Below are 23334 nucleotides of genomic sequence, written 5' to 3'. Positions count from 1 at the left end.
CTGCCCAAACTGGAGAAGTGCTGTAAGCCCTGGCAGTATATGTCTATAACACAGACAGATAGTTTGGATGGGTGGATAGATGGACGGCCCACCTGTCTTGTCAGTGTCGAAGAGGTCCTCCTGAGAGGACAGCAGCTCAGAGTCGTCCCCTTTGGGATCTTGGTCCTCGGAGGCCTGCAGGCCCTGGGAGTGGAGCAAAGCCTGGACACTCAGTTCCCGGCCGGCACGACCCAGGGGCTCCGACGAGCTGCTAGAGCTCACCTCCGACCTGGGGCAAGAACCAGACACTTTATTTAACTAATGCACAATTCCAAATCAACACTTAGACCTTTTATTTACTTCTGGAGATCTGAGAGAAGTTGATGTGTAAAGCAATATGGTGAACATTCCACCTAGCCTATTGGGCAAGTTAGACTCATTACCATATTGCTTACATCTATCAAATCTTCCCAGAGCTCCACAGGTGCATAAGATATTGTCTAGGAGTCGATTTGGGATTGAGCAACAGAACTAGCATGTGTTAATCTTTGAGGTATGGATCGATCATTTTGGGGCCGAATCCTAGCTTTATAAAATGACTACCAATGTCCCACTAACATCAATGTGTGATTCATGTGAATCTTCCAATTAAGGTGTGCACTTTTCATGTTCAGATTCAGCCCTTCTTATTAAAAGGCCCAATGCAGCCGTTTTGATCTGAATATCAAATCATTTCTGGGTAACAATTAAGTATCTTACTGTGAATGTTTTCAATTAAAATGGTCAAAGAAACAAAAATAGCTTTTTAGAAAAAAGCTATTTCCCAGCTAGGACTGTCTGGGAGGGGAAAACTGAAAACTAGCTGTTAATGGTAGAGGTTTGGAACTCTTATTGGTCTATTAACTAATTAACCGCCTGGTGATGTCACCAGGCAGGTGAAAACTTCATCCCACCAAAACAGGCAGAATATTCAGGCGGCCTTTTCAAACAACTCTTACGCTAAAAGGGCATCATAATTTTCGCAATTTCAGTATTATTCAAACCAGACAATGATGAAATGTATGTAAAACACAGGAAATCATATTTTGGACTGCACTGGACCTTTAAAGCATGACTCTCGAGCCCATGTGGTACACAGAGGCTTTATGACTAAATATGATCTTGTAGGTACGCATCCTGGATATGGATATTCTCACCTCTTGGATTTTCTGTCCTGACTGCCTGAAGGCAAGCCCCTGGTTATGTTCTTCTGTTCACCTGTGGACAATAAAACAATGACAAGTCAACAAAATATGTTTCAGTTTGGTCAACATTTCAACTGGGTCCAATTCACTGCAGCAAAACATTTTGCAATGTAAAATAAAAATGTGTCCGTGTTCTTATTCTTCATGAACATGTTCAGGGTCATATTCATTAGGCACACTGTAGCAAAACATTTTGCAACAGAAAATGAAATAAAATCTAATTTCTTACAGGACAAGTTCAGGTAGTTCCTTTCCGTTTTCTTCAGAAGTTCAGTTTGTTGCCTAATGAATACAACCCAGGTAGTACCACCCTGTTTCTCCCCGTTTAAAATGGTTTTCCACCTACTAAACACGACCATGGACTCAAGAGAAGTAAAGAGAAGTTAGTATTGTTACCTGGCTGGTTGTGTCTCTGGCTGTCTGTCTGGGCAGCAGTAGGGCCCTCCTCCTCCTGACTGTTCCCCACCACGTCACCCGGACCCTGGCTCTCAGAAAGCTCCAGAAAATCTAACTTGGACACTCCCCCTAAAATATACACAACATAAACATGCACAGCTCAAAATCATGAAATGCAATACTGACCTGGTGATGACGAAAAAGTGGCACAGCCTAAAAATAATGTTTCCAACAAGAGCATTGATGGAGCATTTCAAAACTTACACAGCTACAGTATATTATCTCAGAGACATGTCTCAGATGGTTATTTCTTTCTCTGTTAAAAACTGCTCATACCTTCAGGCTGGGCGCATTGTGTAGTGGAGTCCGCCCCAGACTCCGTGGCCATGTCTTCTGTAGCACACCTGATGGTTTCAGGGATCAAGAGGTCAACGTAAAGCAGACTATTGCTGAATTCCAAACCGACCCATAGCCTGCCCCTACCACCTAGCTACCTCTGTAGATTGGAGATTATTGGAAAGATATAAGCGTAATAGAGTCATCTTGCCTTCTGATTGGTTAGGTGGAAATGTCACCATATTGCGTCCACCTATCCAATCATCTCAGATCTACAGTAGTGTCTAGGTAGTAGACAGGGGCCAGGGTCCATTTGGAATGCAGCATACTTCTCAAACATCTCAGCTGGCTGTCTCAATGATCTTACAAACACTTCAATTCACTGCATCTTGGTGACAATGTTATCCTAGTACCTACCTCCTTGTATTGGAGCAAACTTCTAGGACTTGACTTTCCTCCTGGTTGACTAAAGAAAATACATTCAATAGGTTTAAGACAGAATACAATGTCTGCTATGGGGAGACAAATGCTATCAACTGCTTTCAATGTTACCAGCGCTATCAATAGGCTATATGATTGGTATTACTCTGATAATGGCTGCAATGGTTGAAACCAGAGTTTACATTTCACACTTAATATTTTCTGTGCCCTTAACTTAGCAGCCTGGACTTTTAGTGTTTCTGAGGGTATATTAGTTTGCTATAGGAGTGATTAAATGTTCCAAATCTATGTACTCGAACACGAGTTTCCTGCACACCATGAGTGCATTATCCCACTAAAAACCCAATGCAACTCTTCAGGTCCCAGGCAAGGATACTCATCACAGCAGTCACATACAGAGAAACACAGCTTCAAATGGTGAGGTGTCATATGTATCAAACGTATCAGAGTAGGAGTGCTGATTTAGGATCTTTGGTCTTTTAGATCCCAGTGAATATGATTACATGGAGAGGGGGAACTGATCCTAGATCAGCACTCGTTCTCTGAGATGCCTTATGCATACGGCCCCAGGTATCCAATCTCTGTCCTTTGTGGTCAAAGTTTGAGAGACCAACCTGGCCCATTGTGATTGTTGTTCTGGACCCTCTCTGATTGGCTGTCTGTCTCGGAGTATCGGTTTCCTGCCGGAGAGGACATCAGCTCCTGGGGAGAGAGAAGGCTGGATTCAGTGGCCCTGTTCATATTAGAACAACAGGCATCACTCCTTCCCATGAAGTAGGACAAGTACTGATCTGACATGACTGGATTATCTGATGAAAACCCTGCTGTCACCTATCCAATTGTGTCAGTATTGACTCCATGGCAGGTAGGATGGAGGGATGCATCTTAAAATGGATTCAAATTGAGCCAAGTGATATTTTTTGCTTTTGACAATTGACTTGCGATCTGTTATCCCCACACTTCTAACATTAATGAATATGAGCTTCACAACAAAACCAGTCCTAGATCAGTTGTAAAGACTTATAGAGGTAAGTAATGTCATGTCACAACCTAAGTTGATACGCCCCAAAGTTCCATTGAGGTCATCGGACAACAAACTAAGGTAGCAGGAGGAACTTCGTCTTGGTGAGTCTATTTCTGCTCTCTTGCTTGACAATGGAGTGGGCAAAAACACAAACTGATCTGGTACCAGGCTAGGAGGAACTGACAAAACAATACCCCTATTGTCTCCCCTCCCTGTATGACTGAAAAGCATATTACCGCCTCTCAAAAAGATCTCTAGACCTTTATGTTACAGGATGCAACGTTAGCGTACTTGCCCTCCGAGTCGCTGGTTCAAGCCCTGCTCTGGCTGGCTGTCCTCGGGGGCTACTCTCCCGATACCCACGCTGCAGTCAGAAATGACCATTATGGATACATCAAGTGACATTGGTGCAAGTAGGGCAAAGTAATTCTACAGATGGGCAACCTCCCAAGCCCCCAGTCATATATATCCTAGAGATATTTTAATCTAACGTTATGGCTCTCTCTCTTCATCTACGGTACTACTCCTGCCAGTAGACATGGATCATTTTAGCACAGGAGGTTCACTGTAACTGTAACCACAGTTGCTGGTTCAAGCCCATCTTCACTCGTTACCTCCCGCTGTCTCTACACGGTGCTACTCACCAGTACAGGGCTGTGGGAGGTGGCAGGCTGCAGGCTGGACAAGCGGCGGGCGAGCAAGGCGCGGTAGCTACTGTCCGGGTCGTCCTCCAGTGCCGCACTGTCGGGCTGGGAGTCCTCCACGATCAGGCACGGGTTCTCTGCATGGGGCAGACTCGAATCCAGGTCACTTCCGCTAGGATCCATCGGGTTATGGCATGCAAGGACAGCAGGTAGCGTAGCTGCTGCGCCAAAACAAAGAGCGAACGCAGATATTATAGGAAGAACTGCCCGAGTGTTAGGTAAACATGATCAATATAATACAACTGCATCGATCCGTCTGGTGCCATGGACTTACAGTCCTCTTTCCGATAAATAGCTAGTTAGAAGACCATAACAGAATTTGCTAGTCTAACAAGCTAGCTACCGTTAGCCTAGCTACGTTTAGGAAGTGAGAGCACAGCACATGACTGAGAGCAAAACGTTGAGCACACTAGTTAGTCCATAAAAAAAACAGCCATGTATAATATTTATTCACTTAGCTAGCTAGTCTGCTAAAAAATTACGAATTACGATTGCAACCACAATTTGAGACGGTGTCCTTTTGGCATAGCTAGTTACCTTGGTGGTCCAACAACTAGCCCAATCTTTTCATTAGCCCATCCCCCTTTCGCCGGAAAACTACACAGAAGGATGGTTATGATTGATCTGTGACGCTTCTGGCTCTGTCGTCATACCAAAACAGTTTGAAGACGCGGTTTGAGAAGCTTGCTGAGTAAAACATAAAACAGCAAAACTACTAGCGTCATACTCTACAGCTAGCTATATTTCACGAAATCGTAACATTTGTAAACAAGGCTGTTCTGGCAGCAGAACTTCGAAATCGGAAACCCGCAAACGCATTCACAGGGGAAATATTTGGCATAAACATACGACAGCTTAGCTAACTATCTAATACTAGTTAGTTAACGTCGTTCACCAGAATTGAACACCTAGCTACGGACCTTCACAATGTAATGTTGTGTTTGGGGGTGCAAGGCCCAATATCGGAAAGGAGGAGGGTTAGGGTTTTTCCGATTCCCTACTGGAGAGAACGAAATTGCTCAAAGTCAAAGGAAAACTTGGATAAAAATGGTAAAGATTGAAAACCCCGAACCAGATCTGTCTTCCCGTTTGGGTGGTAAATTGGTACTCCAAATGGGAAACGACTGGCACCCGACTACCTCCTCTCGCATTTGTGGGAGGCACTTTGTTTTAAGTATGTTGATGGGCAGTTCGTAGCCAACAGATCCTACCTGCTTGCTTACAGCTGCGCTAGGATAGGACAGGCTTCCGGTGTAGATTAAGACAATTGAGGGGGGTGAGGTGTGGCATGGAAAACATACCTCAATCCAGGGATGAGAAATGCGTTGTTCTCCGAATTGGCCCATTATCCCAACTGTTACACCTAGAAGATTGAACAAATGCAAAAAAAAAATAGCAGCTCAAACTTCTCGGTGTAACAGTTGGGATAATGGGACAATTCGGAGAACAACTCATTTTCCATCCCTGGATTGAGGTACATTATACAAGCCATTTCTAATCTAAACAAGCCTGTCTGACCCTAGTGCAGCTGTAAGCAAGCTGGTCGATCTGCTGGCCAGTCAATTTGATGCATTCCCTATGACAGTGGTTGGCTTCCCGACAAAGAGCTAGCAAGCTACAGAGTTTTCATGAAGGAAGTGATGTACCGTAAACTGTCAGACAGTTCACACAGGCAACTGCATAGAACACCACATTTCCAGTGCAATAATTTAAGTGTCTGTCTGAAGAGACTGAAATCTAATTTGAGTTCATATTTCAGAAAAACCAAACCTACATCCGGACCACCCTGACTTTGCCCCATCCCTCTTCCTTCGCCCAGAGGACGATGCCTTGAGTCCGAACACAGCTCAGACAGAAGGGAAAGGAAACCTGCAGAGCTATGACAGGGCAGTGAAGAAGAAGAAGTGCCTTGACCTTAGTGAGGTTGGAGGTGCTGACCTGAGGGACAGTTATGCTGACACCACAGAAGAAACTGAAGAGCAGGACCTGGGCACCTGTGTATCGTGTGAGGTCCTGAGGAAGTCCTTAAATGATTTGCAGTCCAGGCATGATGCTCTGCAAGTCGAAGCTGTCAATCTCAGGGCGGAGAGAGACTTTTACAAAGATAACACATCTCAATCCTCTCTCTTTGTTGACACCTTTACAGACAGAGACAATCAAATGCATACCGTGAGAGAAGTGCCAAGCATGGCTAAACCAAATGGTATGAACCAACAATGTACTGGGATGGTTGAGGAGCCATGTCTTATGGAGGTTGAGGGGTCATGTTCTGTGAAGGTTGAGGAGCTTTGTCCTGTGAAGGTTGAGGGGGACTATGATCAAGTGTTGATTAAGGAAGAGGAACAACAGGTCCAAATAGAACTTTGTAGCCCGTTGGCTAGTCAGGACAAAGTGACCCATGTCTCCCAGGATAAACCTACCCAGCATAGCAACATTATGAAGGCCACCAGGCGACCATGTCTGTTAGCTCAGCATAAACCCATCCAGATAGTCAACACAATGTCACTCACCGGGGTGGTAGCCCCCAGACCCCCAAGTCGGGTAACCAAGGATAAACCCATCCCAAGTCAGGTAACCAAGGATAAACCCATCCAGCTTGCCAAAACCAACGACCAATATTTTGTGAAGGGTGAGGTGGACTATGATCAAATGTCGATTAAGGAAGCAGAGCAACAGGTCCAAATAGAAATCTGTAGCCCCTTGGCTAGTCAAGACAAAGTGACCAATGTCTCTCGCAGGTTGCTAATTCATGTCCCCAAGGATAAAACTATCCAGCTTGCCAAAGCCGTAGTAGAAAGCCACCTAATGACGAACCATCTGCCTGGCAGCCAAACCACTGCTGAGCCTTTGCAGAAGACTCCTCTGTCAGCTCAAAGGAGACCTGTTGCAGGCAAACAAATTCAGAGAAGCATAACACACACAGAGAGGGATGAGTTGCTTTGGCTGGGCTACATGAAGTGGAATGTGCGTCTTCCTGCAAGCACAATTAGAACCGCACACAAGTTTCAGACGCCTAGGGCAACAGTGCAATACCTTCTACACGCGGTCTTCTCCCAATGTGAACTCGCCACCAGCAATCTCAAGGGCATCCCTGCACTGGGCCTTAACAAACTGGACCCGGACAAACTTTCTGCCATAAGACAGTTTGTCACCACCAAGTTTCGCCGTTTAGACATGCGTCAATGTGGTAAAGACTGGGTCAAGTGCCGGCGCCAGATAACCAGCATGCTCAGGAACATTCGGAAGGAGGACAGGAAGACGAGGGGGCTCTCAGGAAACCTTTTTATGAGAGAGAAGGTGTTAACGGATCAGAGTTTACCCAGTCAGCCATCGCCTCCCTCATTCCCCTCGTTCTCCCAACAGCACACAGCTGCCTTCTACAACCCAACAGAAGAAGAAGAGATCCTCTGTCTGGAGAGTTAGGTTACACAATATCTGTAATGATGTTTGCATTTTCTTGTAATAAACAGTTTGTTGGGAGTAAAAATATAATATGACTGACAATGTATATTTGAACTTTGGTTGATGTATCGGCTACATGTGGTAGAGTGGAGCTTTGAAGGAGTGATGTGTGGATACTGGACACTGGGTTAGGTTAGGGTTAGTCACAGGCTGTGTTCAATAGCAGTTGTATAGATGGGGTGAGCTGCCCCCAGAATATGAAGTGCTTGAGACACTGGTAAAAAACCTCCTAACTGCAATCCATCATTATAACATGGCACTCCAATCAGACCTGTCGGTGGCTATGAAATGGCCTCTTTTTCCTCATCTCCTTCCTGCTGGCTCTCCCCATTATGAGCACATTAGAAGTGAATTCCTGCTGGCTCTCCCCATTATGAGCACATTAGAAGTGAATTCCTGCTGGCTCTCCCCATTATGAGCACGTTAGAAGTGAATTCCTGCTGGCTCTCCCCATTATGAGCACATTAGAAGTGAATTCCTGCTGGCTCTCCCCATTATGAGCACGTTAGAAGTGAATTCCTGCTGGCTCTCCCCATTATGAGCACGTTAGAAGTGAATTCCTGCTGGCTCTCCCCATTATGAGCATGTTAGAGGTGAATTCCTGTTGGCTCTCCCCATTATGAGCACGTTAGAAGTGAATTCCTGCTGGCTCTCCCCATTATGAGCACGTTAGAAGTGAATTCCTGCTGGCTCTCCCCATTATGAGCATGTTAGAAGTGAATTCCTGCTGTCTCTCCCCATTATGAGCACGTTAGAAGTGAATTCCTGCTGTCTCTCCCCATTATGAGCACGTTAGAAGTGAATTCCTGCTGGCCTCCCCATTATGAGCACGTTAGAAGTGAATTCCTGGCTCTCCCCATTATGAGCACGTTAGAAGTGAATTCCTGCTGGCTCTCCCCATTATGAGCCCATTATGAGCACGTTAGAAGTGAATTCCTGCTGGCTCTCCCCATTATGAGCACGTTAGAAGTGAATTCCTGCTGGCTCTCCCCATTATGAGCACGTTAGAAGTGAATTCCTGCTGGCTCTCCCCATTATGAGCATGTTAGAGGTGAATTCATGTTGGCTCTCCCCATTATGAGCACGTTAGAAGTGAATTCCTGCTGGCTCTCCCCATTATGAGCACGTTAGAAGTGAATTCCTGCTGGCTCTCCCCATTATGAGCACGTTAGAAGTGAATTCCTGCTGGCTCTCCCCATTATGAGCACGTTAGAAGTGAATTCCTGCTGGCTCTCCCCATTATGAGCACGTTAGAAGTGAATTCCTGCTGGCTCTCCCCATTATGAGCACGTTAGAAGTGAATTCCTGCTGGCTCTCCCCATTATGAGCATGTTAGAAGTGAAACCAAAGGTGGATAGTCTTTCCATAAGGGAGCTGAGTGAAATAACTCATACACGCATTTTGAGCATAATACACTAGGTAGATATATATAAGGTGTACATAGATTCATTATTTTATTTCAAGTTATTTTAACAGGATTCCTGTATGCCTGGAGTTCATTCACTCAGCCAGTTTTTTTTTTTTTTAGGGTAAAGGTTTCCAACGTTTGCAGCTGGTGGCACCGTGGCAGCCCTGGCTAAGTAAACATTTACATTTAAGTCAAAATCAATGGGGATTGCTGTGTCGTCTAACATGGACTTCATTTCATTTCATGACATAGGTGAACTATCTGTTTATTCAAACCAGTCCCATGGATACTCAGGACTACTTTAACCTCCCTCTGTTTCTATGGTGACGCCACAATCTGTTCCTCACAAAAGTAGGGCGGCATTAGAAAATATTTCACATGCATCAGGACCCAGGACATTTAGCATTTATCTCTAACCAAGTATGTAATCAGCATGCAGTTGCTTACCTATGTGTGACTAATGAAATCAATTGGATCAGATGTATGATGGTACATTACGGTTACTGATAGTTTCCACGATATAATCTACTATCATCTACCCAGACATGTGCTGTGTCTGAAATGGCCAGGGAATAGGGTGCCATTTAAAATGCTGCTATAGGCACATTTGTATCTCATTCTAAGATAGGCCACAGAAAAGGGCTTGTTGTTTGAATGTAGGAAAACGCTTTATACAAATTCCCACATCCTCAGGGAATTGACTCTGAAACGTCTCACTTATTTTTTTGTCAGAGGACACCAAGTCCATTAGTGATGCTATGGCAACTATTGAAATAAGTATTTATAACAAGGTCTTTAGTCTTTACATCTTAACACAGAGAACCTTGAGTCTAGTTGACCCACTGGCACTCTGAGTCTTCATAAACCACCTCAGCTGAGAAAGAACAGCAGTTCCCTTAGTGTAGAATGGGAATGAATAGCTTAGGCTGAGATAGTTTATTCAAATGATTAGATTTGTTTAAACGTGTATCTACACGCAGCACAGAAAGGTTATTTGAGCCAGTACAACTCAATAGCAATCACAAGTAGGCTATATTTGGCACATTAATGAGGCACCCATAATACACTCCTACCCTGCAATGAAGATGACACATTTTGGGTTGTCCTTGGACAGCATGCAACCTCATGAGCTGATATTATTTATAGCCTAATTTCGTTGATAAACACTATATAATATATGCGTAAAATGTTTAATCAAAATGTTTAAAAATAAGCTAGCCTATACATAAATATGATTTAACTATTTACATTTTTAAAAATTAAAAAAATGGAACAACAGCATTAGATCGTGCATACTTTTCTTCAAGCCCAACCCTAAACACAGCACCACTGATATGGAAATCATATGGCTATAGGCGACACATACGTACACGGTGCGGTGCATCGTGTTGGCGCGTCATATCGCCAAGCTGACCAGTTGAGTTGGAACCGAAAATATGAAATGCGCAGCAGCTGGAGAACGAAAATCCAAACGCAAGACACTATTCTGAACCTGTCCTTGAACACGAACCAGTGACATTGATGCTCAAATAGGCCTATATGATGACACGTTTCCCTCCAAAATGTATTAGGCGCTAGAAAGTACAAACTATTGCTTTACCTGAAAAGTTGATTTCCTCTTTTGCAAGCAGAATGTATGAGATTTGTATTGCCCCCTTTGCAGCAATAACGGTGCGCGTCGACTGCGTTCACATCTCTCTCTCTCGCCCCCCCTCTTTTCCAGGAAGACAGGGTGTGGATACAGACACTACCACTTAAAGATGCAATGGCATTTTTAACATGTTGGCATAATTAGTGCATGTAGGTGCTGAGGTGCGCACACTCTTAGAAAAAAGGTGCCATCTAGAACTTAAAAGGGGTATTCGACTGTCCCCATAGGAAAACACTTTGAATAACCCTTTTTGGTTCTAGGTATAACCCTTTTGGGTTCAATCTAGAACCATTCCCACAGAGGGTTCTACCTGGAACAAAAAAGGGTTCTCCTATGTGGCCAGCCGAAGACCCCTTTTGGAACTTTGTTTCTTCTAAAAGTGCAGGATGACACGTGTGTTATTTATTGTGGGACTGGGATTACTTTTAATAAATCTAAAATGTTGATCATGTAATTATGTTAGGCTATATTTTCATCACTTTTGGCAAAGTGAGCATTAACAAAAATGTGCACTAAAATAATACAAGTAGGGTAATGCTGTGGTTGGTTCTATATTGTGGTTGGTTCTATAACTTTTCTGTACTGTCATTAGCTTTATGGTACAGGTTTATGGAATATCTAATCCAGAAGAAAATGTGATGTAGCCTACTGGGATAGCTCAGATTTGAGAATCCAATTTATTCAATGTATTTAGGCTGTCTGATTCACTGATTTTAAAATTGTAAAATCTAGGGTGCTCAACCAAGGGTACTAGGACCCTGGGGGTACTTGGCATATCCACAGAGGGTACTAGGACCCCTGGGGGCACTTGGCCTATCCACAGGGGTACTTGAGGGTCCTCACACAGTTCCAACTCCATCATCAAGTTCGCTGACGACACAACAGTAGTAGGCGTGATTACCAACAACGACAAGACAGCCAACAGGGAGGAGGTAGGCCCTCTGACGGTGTGGTGCCAGGTAAACAACCTCTCCCTCAATGTTAGCTGAACAAAGGAGCTGAGTCTGGACTTCGGGAGGAACCAGGCTGGACACGCCCCCATCCTCATCAACGGGTCCGCAGTGGAGACTGTTAATAACTTCAGATTCCTTGGCGTACATATCTCAGAGAAGGTCAAATGCTCTAACCGCATGGGCACCGTGGTGAAGAAGGCACGACAGCAAATCTTCAACCTCAGGATGCTGAAGAAATACGTCCTGTCCCTGAGGATCCTCACAGTGTTCTACATGAGCACCATCGAGAGCATACTGTCGGGCTATATCACAGTCTGGTACGGCAACTCTACCACCGCGGACCGCAAGGCTTTTCAGAGGGTGATACATGTAGCCGACCACACCATTGGATGCACACTGCCTGCCCTACAGGACACCTACAACACCAGGTGTCGCAGAAAGGCTAAGAACATCACCAGCGACCCCAGCCATCCAAGCCATCCTCCCCTCTTCAATCAATCAGACACGGGCAGTACAGGAGCATCATGACAAGGTGCACCTGTGTAATGATCATACTGTTTAATCAGCTTCTTGATATGCCACACCTGTCAGGTGGATGGATTATCTTGGCAAATGAGAAATGCTCACTAACAAGGATGTAATCAAATTTGTGCACAACATTTTTGAGAAATAAGCTATTCTTTTTTTTGTTGCATATGGACAATTTCTGGGATATTTTTTTTATTTCAGCTCATGAAACATGGGACCATGTTGCATTCATCATTTTGCTCAGTATATATTCTAGAATTTTGTTATTATAATTTGTATATATTTTTTTCACTTGTTCCCCACACCCCCTCAATGATCATGCTGCTCCCCCTATGGTCATTCCCCACACCCCCCCAATGATCATGCTGCTCCCCCTATGGTCATTCCCCACACCCCTCAATGATCATGCTGCTGCTCCCCCTATGGTCATTCCCCACACTCCCTCAATGACCATGCTGCTGCTCCCCCTATGGTCATTCCCCACACCCCTCAATGATCATGCTGCTGCTCCCCCTATGGTCATTCCCCACACCCCCTCAATGATCATGCTGCTGCTCCCCCTATGGTCATTCCCCACACCCCCTCAATGATCATGCTGCTGCTCCCCCTATGGTCATTCCCCACACCCCCTCAATGATCATGCTGCTGCTCCCCCTATGGTCATTCCCCACACGCCCTCAATGATCATGCTGCTGCTCCCCCTATGGTCATTCCCCACACCCCCTCAACAGTCTTTACTCTGCCGCCAACCCATGGACATTTATTTATTCATCACTGCTACAGTTGTTATTATTATATAGTGCTATTTGTATTACTATTGTTGTTGTTTTATTACCATGTTCGTTATTGTATTCCACTTAGTCCTGCATGTTGGAGCTCGAAGCCTAAGATATTCACTGTACCCTGCCATCACACCTGTAACCCTGTACATGTGACTATTAAACACTCTGAATCTGAATCTGTATCATGAGACCATGGATCTACTGGTAAAATGCACATGACGGGGTACTTCAGGGGTACTCCTGGCACAGCAAAACTCATTTGGTTGTACAGTAACTGAAAAAGGTTGGGAACCACTGGCCTACTAGCCTCGTACGAACCAACCTGATCTCACAAGCTAAGAGCTTATAAGAGTCTACTGGCCTACTAGCCTCGTACGAACCATCCTGATCTCACAAGCTAAGAGCTTATAAGAGTCTACTGGCCTACTAGCCTCGTACGAACCATCCTGATCTCACAAGCTAAGAGCTTATAAGAGTCTACTGGCCTACTAGCCTCGTACGAACCATCCTGATCTCACAAGCTAAGAGCTTATAAGAGTCTACTGGCCTACTAGCCTCTCACAAGCTAAGAGCTTATAACCATCCTGATCTCACAAGCTAAGAGCTTATAAGAGTCTACTGGCCTACTAGCCTCGTACGAACCAACCTGATCTCACAAGCTAAGAGCTGATAAGAGTCTACTGGCCTACGGGACTCTTTTAAAAACATTTCAACTTGTCACACTAATATGTTGGTTTTGGTCTGTGCTTTAACTGTGTACAACCTAAACCACATTCTGAAATATCCTGCATACCAATCAACATTGTAACAGTCATTTACTTCATTTAGAGAAATTATGTAAGAAAATGAACATTAATATTTTAATTTACGGTACTGATTTGTCTATTAGTAAACCAATGGACTTAATATTACACTTATTCTTCAGAAATCTTTTTAAAGCAATCAATCCAAAAGGGTTCTCATTTAGTCCTACAGAGGGCAGTAGATACTCTTGTTCTCAAGCACAGCAGGTTCAGTTTTAGAGGATCTTTGGCTCAGTCCTGTCTCAGTGTGAGATCAATAGGAGTGCTGACTCATTGAGGGCTGTAACACTGGCAGGGTGTGTCCCAAATGGAAACCTATTTCCTACATAGTGCACTACTTTTCACCAGGGCCCATAGGGCTCTGGTTAAAAGTAGTACACTAAATAGGGTACCATTTGGGACACAAACATTATCCTGCTGAGAGAAGGGAGATTTACTCCAGAGCAGGGACGTGGAGTATTAACAACCCCAGCCATCTCTCACTGCTGCGGGAGACGTCACCATCTGACAGGCACCTCCCAAACACAGCAGCCTGAGAGTAACCTAAAGCACACTGTGGTGTGCTTGGTAGATATATAAGGGAGAGCATCCATGCACATGTAAATGTGTCGAAGAAGGAAGGCTAGGGTGAATCAAATGCCACCATGTGAAAAGACAGTGACTGGCTATAGGCCCACTGCTTCCTGTTTACTAATTGTTTACAAATATTGCTTTCTTTGTATTTAAATTCTCACTTCACCATGAAAAAACTTTTTCTGATCATACTTCATGTCAAAGTAAGATCAAAAGACACACACATTTTTAAAATGGTATTGTTGTAATATTGTACATTTGATATTGTACATTTGTAATGGTGGAGTGGTGAACATGTGTATATTGCACAATGTCTTTTGTGATGTGATGTTTTATTTATGATGTAGACTATTGTTTTGATGTATTGTTTTATTTATGATGTAGACTTGTTTTGTTGTGATGTTTTATTTATGATGTAGACTATTGTTTTGTTGTGATGTATTGTTTTATTTATGATGTAGACTTGTTTTGTTGTGATGTATTGTTTTATTTATGATGTAGACTTGTTTTGTTGTGATGTATTGTTTTATTTATGATGTAGACTTGTTTTGTTGTGATGTATTGTTTTATTTATGATGTAGACTATTGTTTTGTTGTGATGTATTGTTTTATTTATGATGTAGACTATTGTTTTGTTGTGATGTATTGTTTTATTTATGATGTAGACTATTGTTTTGTTGTGATGTATTGTTTTATTTATGATGTAGACTATTGTTTTGTTGTGATGTATTGTTTTATTTATGATGTAGACTATTGTTTTGTTGTGATGTGATGTTTTATTTATGATGTAGACTTGTTTTGTTGTGATGTTTTGTTTTATTTATGATGTAGACTTGTTTTGTTGTGATGTGTTGTTTTATTTATGATGTAGACTATTGTTTTGTTGTGATGTGTTGTTTTATTTATGATGTAGACTATTGTTTTGTTGTGATGTATTGTTTTATTCAATTTCAATTCAATTCAAGGGCTTTATTGGCATGGGAAACATGTGTTAACATTGCCAAAGCAAGTGAGGTAGACAACATACAAAGTGAATATATAAAGTGAAAAACTATTGTTTTGTTGTGATGTATGTTTTTTGTTTTTGTATTGTACACTATTGTTTTGTTGTGATGTGTAGACTATTGTTTTGTTGTGATGTTTTGTTTTATGTATTTGTTTTGTTGTGATGTTTTGTTTTATTTATGATGTAGACTGTTGTTTTGTTGTGATGTGTTGTTTTATTTATGATGTAGACTATTGTTTTGTTGTGATGTTTTGTTTTATTTATGATGTAGACTATTGTTTTGTTGTGATGTGTTGTTTTATTTATGATGTAGACTGTTGTTTTGTTGTGATGTGATGTTTTATTTATGATGTAGACTATTGTTTTGTTGTGATGTGATGTTTTATTTATGATGTAGACTATTGTTTTGTTGTGATGTGTTGTTTTATTTATGATGTAGACTATTGTTTTGTTGTGATGTGATGTTTTATTTATGATGTAGACTATTGTTTTGTTGTGATGTATTGTTTTATTTATGATGTAGACTTGTTTTGTTGTGATGTATTGTTTTATTTATGATGTAGACTGTTGTTTTGTTGTGATGTGTTGTTTTATTTATGATGTAGACTATTGTTTTGTTGTGATGTTTTATTTATGATGTAGACTATTGTTTTGTTGTGATGTTTTATTTATGATGTAGACTGTTGTTTTGTTGTGATGTTTTATTTATGATGTAGACTGTTGTTTTGTTGTGATGTTTTATTTATGATGTAGACTGTTGATTTGTTGTGATGTGTTGATTTGTTCCTGTTTGGACCTCAGGAAGAGTAGCAGCTGCCTTGGCAACAGCTAATGGAGATACTTATAAAATACTAAATACTAATACAATTTCTTCCCGATTTGCTGTGTCCTTTTAACGCTCAATGTTCAACTATTCATATGTGTATAATACAGTCAGATATTGAACGTCAGATCAGAGACCAATCAAGTGAATGATGAAAAAACGAGACGTCCCTTCATATTCAGATTAGGTCGTGTGGTATAGGTTGTCAAACAAAACCTCCATGGGGAGAATGTATTTATAACTCAGCAATTATTTATATTCTGAGATAGCTCTTCAAATGCTGAGCATGACATCACAAATTGTGTAAATCTTTGTTTTACTCCCCAAATCTCTCCAGTCCTGTCCTCCACCCTCTCTCCTGTTCTTTCTTGGATAATTGCCCAGATTGGTCTGTTTGGTACAGTGCATAATACTCTCCGGGGAGATTATATGACGTAAAGCTCCTGGTCATATAGCTTCTAAACCACCTATACGCTGTAATTAACAGACATAGAAACTGAACCTATAGTACAATATCTAGTGTCAACTATAAGGGTCAAAGTCAAACAGTGATTTTGGTTTTTCAATTATAATTTCAAAATGACCTTAAAATGACAATCAAACAGATCGAAATCTGAAATAAATGTTCATATTCTGGCGGTGAATTTCATCTCTACCTGAATGTTTCCGTCATGGGGTGACTATATGAGTTACATAGGCCTGCTATGAGGACAAACAACCCTTTTAATTCATTGTCGTCAATCAAAGGTGAAAATAATGAAGTCTTACTATTCATTTAGTTCTCAGTTTCCAAAGTAAAGGTCAATGTACTTCAACTGTATATGTAGGCTAATATGCATCCTGATTCAAGATCATTTATGTCCCACAACAACGAGTTTCCTGTTATAAAACATGGCAAGTGGAGAACTCAATGAACACTCTCCAATTTTCTGGTAATTTCATGCCAGCTTTTCCCCTCTGTAGCTAATTTGGTTATTTTCCAGCTATTTTAGGAGATAATGAAATACATTAACATTATACAAAAACATATTCTATTCAGCTTTGTCTCTGAGGCCTTTTGTTGTGAACGTCTCTGCACAGATGGGTTATTGTGTTCAGGGAGGGAACAAAGAAGTGTCAGTGTGGAAGCCTACTGGAAACATCTCCTGGTGGTACATCCAGAGACAGGGATATAAATACACCTATTTATTCAAGAGAAACAACTTCAGTTCCTCTAGATCCAGATATATCTTACAGGAACACGTGTTCCCTGAGATATTTGGTGAGTAGGCCTATAAGGAAATTACAGGACTAGTTGTAGTAGGCCTATAAGGAAATTACAGGACTAGTTGTAGTAGGCCTATTAGGAAATTACAGGACTAGTTGTAGTAGGCCTATAAGGAAATTACAGGACTAGTTGTAGTAGGCCTATTAGGAAACTACAGGACTAGTTGTAGTAGGCCTATAAGGAAATTACAGGACTAGTTGTAGTAGGCCTATTAGGAAATTACAGGACTAGTTGTAGTAGGCCTATAAGGAAACTACAGGACTAGTTGTAGTAGGCCTATAAGGAAATTACAGGACTAGTTGTAGTAGGCCTATTAGGAAATTACAGGACTAGTTGTAGTAGGCCTATTAGGAAACTACAGGACTAGTTGTAGTAAGCCTACTAGGACTAGTTGTAGTAAGTAGGCCAGGACTAGTTGTAGTAGGCCTATTAGGAAACTACAGGACTAGTTGTAGTAGGCCTATAAGGAAATTACAGGACTAGTTGTAGTAGGCCTATAAGGAAATTACAGGACTAGTTGTAGTAGGCCTATAAGGAAACTACAGGACTAGTTGTAGTAGTAGGCCTATTAGGAAACTACAGGACTAGTTGTAGTAAGCTTATTAGTAGTTGTAGTAAGCCTATTAGGAAACTACAGGACTAGTTGTAGTAAGCCTATTAGGAAACTAGGACTAGTTGTAGTAGGCCTATTAGGAAACTACAGGACTAGTTGTAGTAGGCCTATTAGGAAATTACAGGAAGTTGTAGTAGGCCTACAGGACTAGTTGTAGTAGGCCTATAAGGAAATTACAGGACTAGTTGTAGTAGGCCTATTAGGAAACTACAGGACTAGTTGTAGTTGTAGTAGGCCTATTAGGAAACTACAGGACTAGTTGTAGTAGGCCTATTAGGAAACTACAGGACTAGTTGTACTAGTTGTAGTAGGCCTATTAGGAAACTACAGGACTAGTTGTAGTAGGCCTATTAGGAAACTACAGGACTAGTTGTAGTAGGCCTATTAGGAAACTACAGGACTAGTTGTAGTAGGCCTATTAGGAAACTACAGGACTAGTTGTAGTAGGCCTATTAGGAAACTACAGGACTAGTTGTAGTAGGCCTATTAGGAAACTACAGGACTAGTTGTAGTAGGCCTATTAGGAAACTACAGGACTAGTTGTAGTAGGCCTATTAGGAAACTACAGGACTAGTTGTAGTAGGCCTATTAGGAAAGGCTATTAGGAAATTACAGGACTAGTTGTAGTAGGCCTATTAGGAAACTACAGGACTATTGTAGTAGGCCTATTAGGAAACTACAGGACTAGTTGTAGTAGGCCTATTAGTAGGCCTAACTACAGGACTAGTTGTAGTAGGCCTATTAGGAAACTACAGGACTAGTTGTAGTAGGCCTATTAGGAAACTACAGGACTAGTTGTACCTAGGACTAGGATTAGTTGTAGTAGGCCTATTAGGACTAAGTAGGCCTATTAGGAAACTAGGACTAGTTGTAGTAGGCCTAGTTGTAGTAGGCCTATTAGGAAACTACAGGACTAGTTGTAGGATTAGGAAACTACAGCACTAGTTGTAGTAGGCCTATTAGGAAACTACAGGACTAGTTGTAGTAGGCCTATTAGGAAACTACAGGATTAGTTGTAGTAGGCCTAGGAAACTACAGGACTAGTTGTAGTAGGCCTATTAGGAAACTACAGGACTAGTTGTAGTAGGCCTATTAGGAAACTACAGCACTAGTTGTAGTAGGCCTAGGCCTAGTTGTAGTAGGCCTAAAAACTACAGGACTAGTTGTAGTAGGCCTATTAGGAAACTACAGGACTAGTTAGGAAACTACAGGACTAGTTGTAGTAGGCCTATTAGGAAACTACAGGACTAGTTGTAGTAGGCCTATTAGGAAACTACAGGACTAGTTGTAGTAGGCCTATTAGGAAACTACAGGACTAGTTGTAGTAGACCTATTAGGAAACTTAGTTGTAGTAGGCCTATTAGGAAACTACAGCACTAGTTGTAGTAGGCCTATTAGGAAATTACAGGACTAGTTGTAGTAGGCCTAAAGGAAATTACAGGACTAGTTGTAGTAGGCCTAGGAAACTACAGTACTAGTTGTAGTAGGCCTATAAGGAAATTACAGGAAGTTGTAGTAGGCCTACTAGGACTAGTTGTAGTAGGCCTATTAGGAGTTGTAGTACTACAGGACTAGTTGTAGTAGGCCTAGGCTACAGGACTTTGTAGTAGGCCTATTAGGAAACTACAGGACTAGTTGTAGTAGGCCTATTAGGAAACTACAGGACTAGTTGTAGTAGGCCTATTAGGAAACTACAGGACTAGTTGTAGTAGGCCTATTAGGAAACTAGTTGTAGTAGGCAGGAAACTACAGGACTAGTTGTAGTAGGCCTATTAGGAAACTACAGGACTAGTTGTATTAGGCCTATTAGGAAACTACAGGACTAGTTGTAGGCCTATTAGAAACTACAGGATTAGTTGTAGTAGGCCTATTAGGAAACTACAGGACTAGTTGTAGTAGGCCTATTAGGAAACTACAGGACTAGTTGTAGTAGGCCTATTAGGTTGTAGTAAACTACAGGACTAGTTGTAGTAGGCCTATTAGGAAACTACAGGACTAGTTGTAGTAGGCCTATTAGGAAACTACAGCACTAGTTGTAGTAGGCCTTTAGTAGGACTAGTTGCCTATTAGGAAACTACAGGACTAGTTGTAGTAGGCCTATTAGGAAACTACAGGACTAGTTGTAAACCTATTAGAAACTAGGACTAGTTGTAGTAGGCCTATTAGGAAACTACAGGACTAGTTGTAGTAGGCCTATTAGGAAACTACAGGACTAGTTGTAGTAGGCCTATTAGGAAACTACAGCACTAGTTGTAGTAGGCCTATTAGCCTAGTTGTAGTAGGCCTATTAGGAAACTACAGGACTAGTTGTAGTAGGCCTATTAGGAAACTACAGGACTAGTTGTAGTAGGCCTATTAGGAAACTACAGTTGTAGTAGGCCTTTAGTAGGACTAGTTGCCTATTAGAAACTACAGGACTAGTTGTAGTAGGCCTATTAGGAAACTACAGGACTAGTTGTAGTTGTAGTAGGCCTATTAGGAAACTACAGGACTAGTTGTAGTAGGCCTATTAGGAAACTACAGGACTAGTTGTAGTAGGCCTATTAGGAAACTACAGGACTAGTTGTAGTAGGCCTATTAGGAAACTACAGGACTAGTTGTAGGCCTATTAGAAACTACAGGATTAGTTGTAGTAGGCCTATTAGGAAACTACAGGACTAGTTGTAGTAGGCCTATTAGGAAACTACAGGACTAGTTGTAGTAGGCCTATTAGGAAACTACAGGACTAGTTGTAGTAGGCCTATTAGGAAACTACAGGACTAGTTGTAGTAGGCCTATTAGGAAACTACAGGACTAGTTGTAGTAGGCCTATTAGGAAACTACAGGACTAGTTGTAGTAGGCCTATTAGGAAACTACAGGACTAGTTGTAGTAGACCTATTAGCCTAGTTAGTAGAAACTACAGGACTAGTTGTAGTAGGCCTATTAGGAAACTACAGGACTAGTTGTAGTAGGCCTATTAGGAAACTAGGACTAGTTGTAGTAGGCCTAGTTGTAGGCCTATTATGAAACTACAGCACTAGTTGTAGTAGGCCTATTGGGAAACTACAGCACTAGTTGTAGGCCTATTAGGAAACTACAGCACTAGTTGTAGTAGGCCTAATGCTGGTGGTTTACAGCTATGCTTATTTGACCCATTTTGTATTTTGGAACGTAACTATGTTAACTAACTTATTGATGTAACAAATGAGGAGGACCATGTGGTATACCACTCATCATCAACATCATCATATTCATCATCATATTCATTATCATCATCATCATCATCACAACCACTACCTATGCAAGACAGTCGATTCAGATAAACTTGATAAATATTATCATAATCCCCATGTCGGATTTGGCCAATGGTGTGCTGTGACATCAAATAGCCACATAACCCTGCACCAATCAAATCGCGTCCCTCTCACAAGCCACACCCACTGGTCCTCCCCCCAGCCATCCCTCATGCACTGTGCTGCCACCGGATGCAGTTGTCATGGAGATGGAAAAGGACCCAGCTTCCACTCGTCGTGCTGTTGCCATGGAAATCCCCGTGGCAGCAGCATCGCTCTCTGTAGCGCCAGGAGAGCCGGAGGAGCAGCGCGAGCCCGCCCTACCCTTTCACCGTGGACAGCACCATAGGACCAGACCGCCGTTCAACCACGGGAGATTTTATATGCTGATAGTTATCGGAGAAATCTCAACGGACCACCACCTTCAGTCTGCCAAAAAACACATAAAACAGGGTGAGTGGGTTACTTGACTGGGTATTATAAGTCTTTACACATCTTTCTAAACTGTTGAAGTTCAAGATTGCCCACAAAGATTTTGTTTTATGTAAAAATGTAGTTTGTTTAAATGTCAGAGGCTTGACCCCTATGCATTGGCCTGTACTTGCAATATTCAAATGTACGACAAAAGTCAAACCAAATAGTTTTTTAGAACAAGCTGTGACTTTGTTAGGAATATTGTCATCTAATTAATCCGTTGCAGTGGATCTAAAAGGGAGCAGATGACGCCTACATCTCAAACGTAGGCTGCAGCATGAGTGGGTTGGATTTCACATTGAACAGAGCTGTTTGGTAATGCATAGAGGACACTGCACCAGATGTATAGCCCCCTATATGGCTGAATATAGCAATACGGAACACAAAACTATTCTACTGTATGTGATATCCTGAATGGTTTCTGGAATAAAGGGCTGAATTACTCTTTATAGTTTGCAATGGATTATTCTCCATAGTTATTGCAGTTGGCTAGAATAACTAAGAATTTTCAAATGTGCAATCAGGAGGCCCTACTGGGTTATCTGAAACACTGGAATATAGATGACCGGAAATAATTCCAGACAAAAAAACCTGATGTGAATATGATGATAAATGATTCTAGAGAAAAGTGTGACGGGTCGTTGAATAGAATACGGTTGTGCATGGAGGCAACACACTGGCCAATCAAGACTAAAAACAAACCGTGCCCTGATGTCTCTTCCTGACCCAATAGACACTCTATTAAATAAGAACTGGATTCATTCAGGGAAACAGCTTGCATACTGAGTAGCTCACTGTTTATAGGGGGCGTAATAAGGTTCATCATATAACTGCCAATATTAATAACAATCAGAGGTTATTTCCCAACCCAGTCATTTTCCGATGTTACTGTACATGAGGGTTATCAGCTCAGTACTCGAAGGCCATGGTGTTTAATGGTTTTTATTCCATGCCTTTGATTCAGCGGTTGATTAAGATGGTGAAAGACAGGTGTGTGCCCTCTCCAGCCTATTAGTAGAAATCTACCAATCAGTGCCAAGGAGAAATAACAACCAGCAGGGTCATGTTCATTTGGTCACGCAATAGAAATCAGACCCTAGACAGGCCCCTCCACTCCAACAGTAATGTGTTTGTTGTATAGTTGTAGAGCATTATGGGTCATGTAGTGCATCATGCTACATTTGTTATTGTGTGTTAACAGGACTGCGGTCGTGGGACATCGATCTGACTCTGTGCGACCTGAACAGAGAGCTACAGCTCTTCGCGACGCGACACTCTGCCCAGTTCTCCTCAGAGGTCAAAGGTCAGTCCTGTTCAGGATCAAAGGTGACAGTTTGGGGTTGCACAACTCACATGGACAAATGGACCTTGCAATAAATTAGCACATTCAAAGGGATCAGTTTGAGGAAGGCGAGGGGCAGAATCACTCATCTTGATCACATAATGAGTCGTTTTTCGGGATGCAAGGGAATTTGTCGATCAGTGATTCTGAGCCGTCCGACTGCAATATAGTCAGTCAATCTCAAACATACATACTAACGAGAGGAGAGGAACTGATGAACAATGTCATCCCATTGTCTTGAGTCTAGTGTT

At 42.0% G+C, this 23334-nt stretch overlaps 1 protein-coding gene and 1 pseudogene across 1 annotated transcript in view; one reads left to right on the top strand and one right to left on the bottom strand.

The window, feature by feature from the left end:
* LOC127928710 (TP53-binding protein 1-like) overlaps window positions 1-5277 on the bottom strand; it is a 37411-nt pseudogene extending 32134 nt beyond the window's left edge.
* A 16214-nt stretch (window positions 5278-21491) lies between these two features.
* The window catches only part of LOC118371370 (microtubule-associated protein 1B-like), a 75352-nt gene continuing 73509 nt past the window's right edge, over window positions 21492-23334 (top strand). The window contains 2 exon segments of the mRNA XM_052515960.1: window positions 21492-21720; window positions 22943-23044. Of these exon segments, the coding sequence (XP_052371920.1) occupies window positions 21516-21720; window positions 22943-23044 (307 nt within the window). The 5' untranslated portion in view covers window positions 21492-21515.

Source organism: Oncorhynchus keta, unplaced genomic scaffold (genome assembly GCF_023373465.1).
Source record: "Oncorhynchus keta strain PuntledgeMale-10-30-2019 unplaced genomic scaffold, Oket_V2 Un_scaffold_3531_pilon_pilon, whole genome shotgun sequence".
Taxonomy (NCBI): Eukaryota; Metazoa; Chordata; class Actinopteri; order Salmoniformes; family Salmonidae; genus Oncorhynchus; species Oncorhynchus keta.
Note: the sequence above shows the minus strand (reverse complement) of the source record. Positions and strands in the feature narration are given on the sequence as shown.